This window comes from Eimeria necatrix, genomic scaffold (genome assembly GCF_000499385.1).
Source record: "Eimeria necatrix Houghton genomic scaffold, Enh_scaff469, whole genome shotgun sequence".
Taxonomy (NCBI): Eukaryota; Apicomplexa; class Conoidasida; order Eucoccidiorida; family Eimeriidae; genus Eimeria; species Eimeria necatrix.
In genome coordinates, this window is record NW_013654353.1 from 5001 (window position 1) to 10000 (window position 5000).

The 5000-nt window shown below is 51.6% G+C and overlaps 2 protein-coding genes across 2 annotated transcripts in view; both read right to left on the reverse strand.

Moving 5' to 3' along the window:
• ENH_00056390 (hypothetical protein, conserved) overlaps positions 1-860 on the reverse strand; it is a gene marked incomplete at both ends in the record, with an annotated part of 5374 nt that extends 4514 nt beyond the window's left edge. The window contains 2 exons of the mRNA XM_013581665.1: positions 186-432; positions 634-860. Of these exons, the coding sequence (XP_013437119.1) occupies positions 186-432; positions 634-860 (474 nt within the window). The remainder of the gene's footprint in view (positions 1-185; positions 433-633) is intronic.
• Positions 861-1038: 178 nt separating this feature from the next.
• On the reverse strand, positions 1039-2226 carry ENH_00056400 (hypothetical protein, conserved; the record flags this gene model as incomplete). The annotated part of the gene is made up of 1 exon (XM_013581666.1): positions 1039-2226. One exon carries the CDS (start codon positions 2224-2226, stop codon positions 1039-1041), a length of 1188 nt encoding a protein of 395 aa, XP_013437120.1.
• Between the last annotated feature and the right edge of the window lie 2774 nt (positions 2227-5000).

The following is a 5000-nucleotide window of genomic DNA, read 5'->3' on the forward strand; positions in this document are numbered from 1 at the left end:
GCAGCAGCAGCAGAGGCAGTATCTCGACTGTTAGTTCCCGCAGACACCGGTAGCAGCAGCAGCAGCAGCAGCAGCAATAGCGGCTTCCCAGGCCCCCACCGTCCGCCACTTTCGCTGCTGCTGCTGCTGCTGCTGCTGCTGCTGTTGCTGCTGCTGCTGCTGCTGCTGCTGCTGCTGCTGCTTACAGCTAAGACCCTCCTCCTGGCCTTGACGAGCTGGCTGTCAAGGGCCGCTTGCTGCAGCGTGCAGTCGTTGGGGTCAGCAGCAAAAACTTCCGCGCCTCTTCCCAGGGCCTTCATTGCTGCTCCCACATTTGTTGCTGCTGCTGCTGCTGCTTGCTGCTCCTCCCTCATGCTGCTGCGCAGCTTCACCAAGTCTCTGTGTGCACTTCGCAGCTGCGACGCCAGCAGCGCCGGCAGCGCCCCCCCGCCCCTGCAAGCAGCAGCAGCAGCAGCAGCAGCAGCAGCAAAAGCAGCAGCAGCAGCAGGAGCAAGTGGTGTAGCAGGTGAAGCGGGAAGTGCTGCACCAGCAGCAGCAGCAACAGCACAGACGCGGCTCCACAGCCGCCAACAGCAGCAGCAGCAGCAGCAGCAGCGGAAGTTTCGAAGAAGGCAAAATAAAAAGCTGCCGCACTTTTTATCTGCTGCAGAAGCACCAATTGCTGCACTCAGCTCTGCAAGCTGCTGCCGCAGTTCTGCGTTTTCCCTCTCGAGGGCCAGCAAGTTCCTGCTGCTGCTGCTGCTGCTGCTGCTCTCGCGGTCAGCAGCAGCAGCAGCAGCAGCAGCAGCAGCAGCAGGGCCCTGGTGCAGCAGCGCCTGAGACAAACCCTCCAGCTCGCGCCGCTGAACCGCCGTTTCCATCTGCAGCAACCAACAACCTAGGGTTTAGGGTTTAGGGTTTAGGGTTTAGGGTTTAGGGTTTAGGGTTTGCTGCAGACGGTCCTAGCAGTGTCTAGGGTTTAGAATTTAGCTGCTACCAGCTTGCGCCCAGTCTACAATGCGAAAAGGGATTTAGGGTTTAGGGTTTAGGGTTTAGGGTTTAGGGTTTGCGTGCCAGCAGTTCTTTTTTCTCTTTTTGGAGAGTTGCGTTTTGTTCCCTTAGCCAAAGGACTTCATCTCTCAATTCAAAATAGTCAGAAGGCACTCCTGCTGCTGCTGCTGCTGCTGCTGCTGCTGCGTTGCTGCTGCTGCTGCTGCTGACGGCGGCTTCTAGGCAGCTGCCTCTGGGCGCGAAGCAGCAAAAGCCCCTCGGCTGCTGCAGCTGCTGCTGCTGCTGCTGCTGCTGCTGCTTCGTGGGGCTCCACCTGCGCTGCAGGGCCTGCGGCGGCGCTGCTGCTGCTGCTGGCGCTGCTGCTGCTGCTGGCGCTGCTGCTGCTGCGTCAGCAGCAACAGCAGCAAAAAGCGACATGCGGGGCTTGTGCTGCTGCCGCGAACGAGCAGCAAATAAAGGACAACTGTCACTTCTTTTTAACTTCGGAGGAATAAAAACAACTTTTGCAATTTTCTTCATTTGTTTGCTGCTGCTGCGAAAAGGGTTTTCTGTCAAGCGGCAGAAGGAAGAAGGAGTGCCTTCGATCTCCAGCACCCGCCGCCCGCGGCCCTGCTGCTGCTGCTGCTGCTGCTGCTGCTGCTGCTGCTGCTGCTGCTGCTGCTGCTGGCGGGCGCTGTTGCTGCTGCCGTTCGAAAAGCCCCTCTGTGGAGTTCCTGCTGCTGCTGCTGCTGCAGCAGGAGCTGCTGCTGCCACGCCCGAGGAGGAGCCCACAGAAAAGCTTGCGGGCCTTCTCAACGGCCCGCTAAGTGTGGGCAGCTGCGCCCTGCCCTGTCTTGCTGCTGCTGCTGCTGCTGCTGCTGCTGCTGCAGCAAGGCCTTCTTGCTGCGGAAGGTCATCGGAGGACCTGTGCAGCGCAGCAGGCGCTTGAGAGCGCAGCACAGCAGAAGCAGCAGGAGCTGCCTGTACACCCGGAGCTGCATGTACACCCGGAGTTCCCTGTACACCCGGAGCTGTCTGTACACCTGGAGCTCCCTGTACACCCGGAGCTGCCTGTACACCCGGAGCTCCCTGTACACCCGGAGCTGTCTGTACACCTGGAGCTGCCTGTACACCCGGAGCTGTCTGTACAGCCGAACGAAAAAGTGCAGAAGTTTGCTTTTCGGGGGTTTGGGGCTCGGGGGTGTGCACGGAGAAGCGAACTGTGCGCTGGCGTTCAATTCCCTGTTGGGAGTACATGGCGGGAGTGCAGCGGGTTGGAAAAAGGAGAAAATATTCGAAAATTAAAATAAAAAAAACAAAAAACTGGCGAGAAAAAGGACAGAAACGGAAAGCTCGCGGCAAACCCCGGCGCGCGCGCGCGCAGACCACTGGGAAGGAGCCGCCGAACGCGGGAAGCCGGCGCAAAAAGAAGCTAAAGGCGAGGCTTTTGGGTTTAATTTATAATTTTAAAAGTATTTGCGTCATTGTTTTAACAAAGAAAAGCAAATTCGCGCGAAAATGGCGGAAAAATGGCGGAAATGGAGTCCTGTCGGCTGCGGAGTGGCAGCGCGGGTTGAGGTGTACGTACACCTCGATGCAGGCGCGGTGAAACTTCCCCGATTTTGATTTTTCAAATATTAAAATGCAAAAAAAGACAAAAAAATTAATTATTTCGTTCTTTAAAAGTCCCGGAGAAGACAAGCAAAACGAGGAGCCCACTGGCTACCCTTTGGTCCGGCTGCTGCCTTCTGGGGGCCCGCCGCGCCCGCGCTGCTGCTGCTGCTGCATGCGTTTGCTGCTGCTGCAGTTAATCATTTAATTGAAAATTCATTTCTAATTATTACTTTCAGTTTTTCCAAAATAAATGTAATTAAATAAATAAACTCCAAAGGACCCCGAGCGCTCCATTGCCCCCAACTCCGCAGACACGCAGCTCGCCCATACACACCCTAAACCCTAAACCCTAAACCCTAAACCCTAAACCCTGAAACTCGAAGCCCAGCGCATAGTTCATCTCTCAAGCTTTCTCACTTTATTCAAGCTACATAAAAATATATAAATAATCACTATATATATATATTTATATAAATAATATAAATAAATATATTTAAATATATATAAACCATCTAAGGATCTTCCTGCTGGCTTTCGGCCCAAACCCTAAACCCTAAACCCTAAACCCTAGACTCTCGACACCGCTATCCCCCAAGCACGCCTAAACCCTAAACCCTAAACCCTAAACCCTAAACCCTAAACCCTAAACCCTAATTTACAGCGAAGATTTGAAATTAGCGCTTTTGAGTCGCCGCCAAAGATCTAGGGCCCGAGTTGCTGCATGCATGCATGCGTTGGCTTGCGGTGTACAGACAGAAAGACAAAATAATAAATAAATTCATTTATTTATTTCCATTTACTTTTTTATTTCGAGAGACAAAACAAAGTCACAAACTGACGCCTCGCGCCAGCCGCAGCGCTGCAGCAGTTCAACGCCAGCAGCAGCTGCTGCTGCTGCTGCAACAGCAGCAGCAGCACTGCAGCAGCAGCAGCAGCAGCTGCTGCTGCTGCAGTCAATTATGAAGATAAGCCCTGCGAATGTCCTTCGCATCAAACTGGCTCTCTGTAAGCACAAACAAACAAATAAAATTTATTTATTTTATTTATTTATTTATTTTATTTATTTATTTATTTTATTTATTTATTTATTTATTTATTTATTTATTTATTTATTTATTTATTTATTTATTTATTTATTTTATTTATATTCAACTACGGGATGCAGCAACAATGGCCTGCGACTGTACGCCCTCTGGACTGCACTCAGGAGGTCCCTATAGCTAGCTAGCTGGCTGGCTGGCTAGCTAGCTAGCCAGCTAGCTAGCTGGGGGTTTATATAGGCAATCAGATACTTAGCTATGTAAGCAGCTGCATAGCTAGTCATCTGTGCAGCTAGCTAGCTGCGTAGCTAGATAGCTAGCTACGAATGCATCTGGCTAGCTAGCTAGCTAGCTAGCTAGCTGGCTGGCTGGCTGGCTAGCTAGCTAGCTAGCTAGCTAGCTAGCTAGCTATTAAGCAAGGAGGGAAGACGTACTGCAATGAGGACATTTGCGGTTGCGAGCCTTGACGTTCTTCTCAATGCACTCTGCACATGCCAAACCCTAAACCCTAAACCCTAAACCCTAAACCCTTAACCCCAAACCTCAAACCCTGAACCCCAAAATGTGTATCTCAAACCCTAAACCCCAAGCCCGAAACCCTGATCGTTCAAGACGGAGATGAAACCTCAAACCCTAAACCCTAAACCCTAAACCCTAAACCCTAAACCCTAAACCCTAAACCCTAAACCCTAACGCACCCTGGCAAAACACGTGGCCACACTTGACCAGCACGTGATCTTTAAAACGCTCATTGCAAACCCCGCAAAGAAGCCGTCTCTGAGTCGCACACAAAACCCTAAACCCTAAACCCTAAACCCTAAACCCTAAACCCTAAATCCTAAATCCTAAACCCTAAACCCTAAATCCTAAAACCTAAACCCTAAACCCTTGGTGTTTCCTCACTCGCATTGTTTCATTCTCTTCTTGCAGCAAGCTGTTAATCGCCAAAGAAGGATCCTCAGCGGCTGCCAAGACTGCGCACAGCACCCCAAACCCTAAACCCTAAACCCTAAACCCTAAGCCCCAAACCCTAAACCCTAAACCCTAAACCCCAGACCCCAAACCCTACGCCGCAAGCCCTAAACCCCACACCCTGCACCCTGAACCCTGCACCGTAAGCACTAACCCCTAAGCCCTGCACCCCAAACCCCAAACCCCAAACCCTAAACCCTAAACCCTAAACCCTAAACCCTAAACCCTAAACCCTAACCCTAAACCCTTACCCTAAACCCTAAACCCTAAACCCTAAACCCTAAACCCTAAACCCTAAACCCTAAACCCTAAATACAAACCCTAAACCCTAAACCCTAAACCCTAAACCCTAAACCCTAAACCCTAAACCCTAAACCCTAAACCCCTAAACCCTAAACCCTAAAC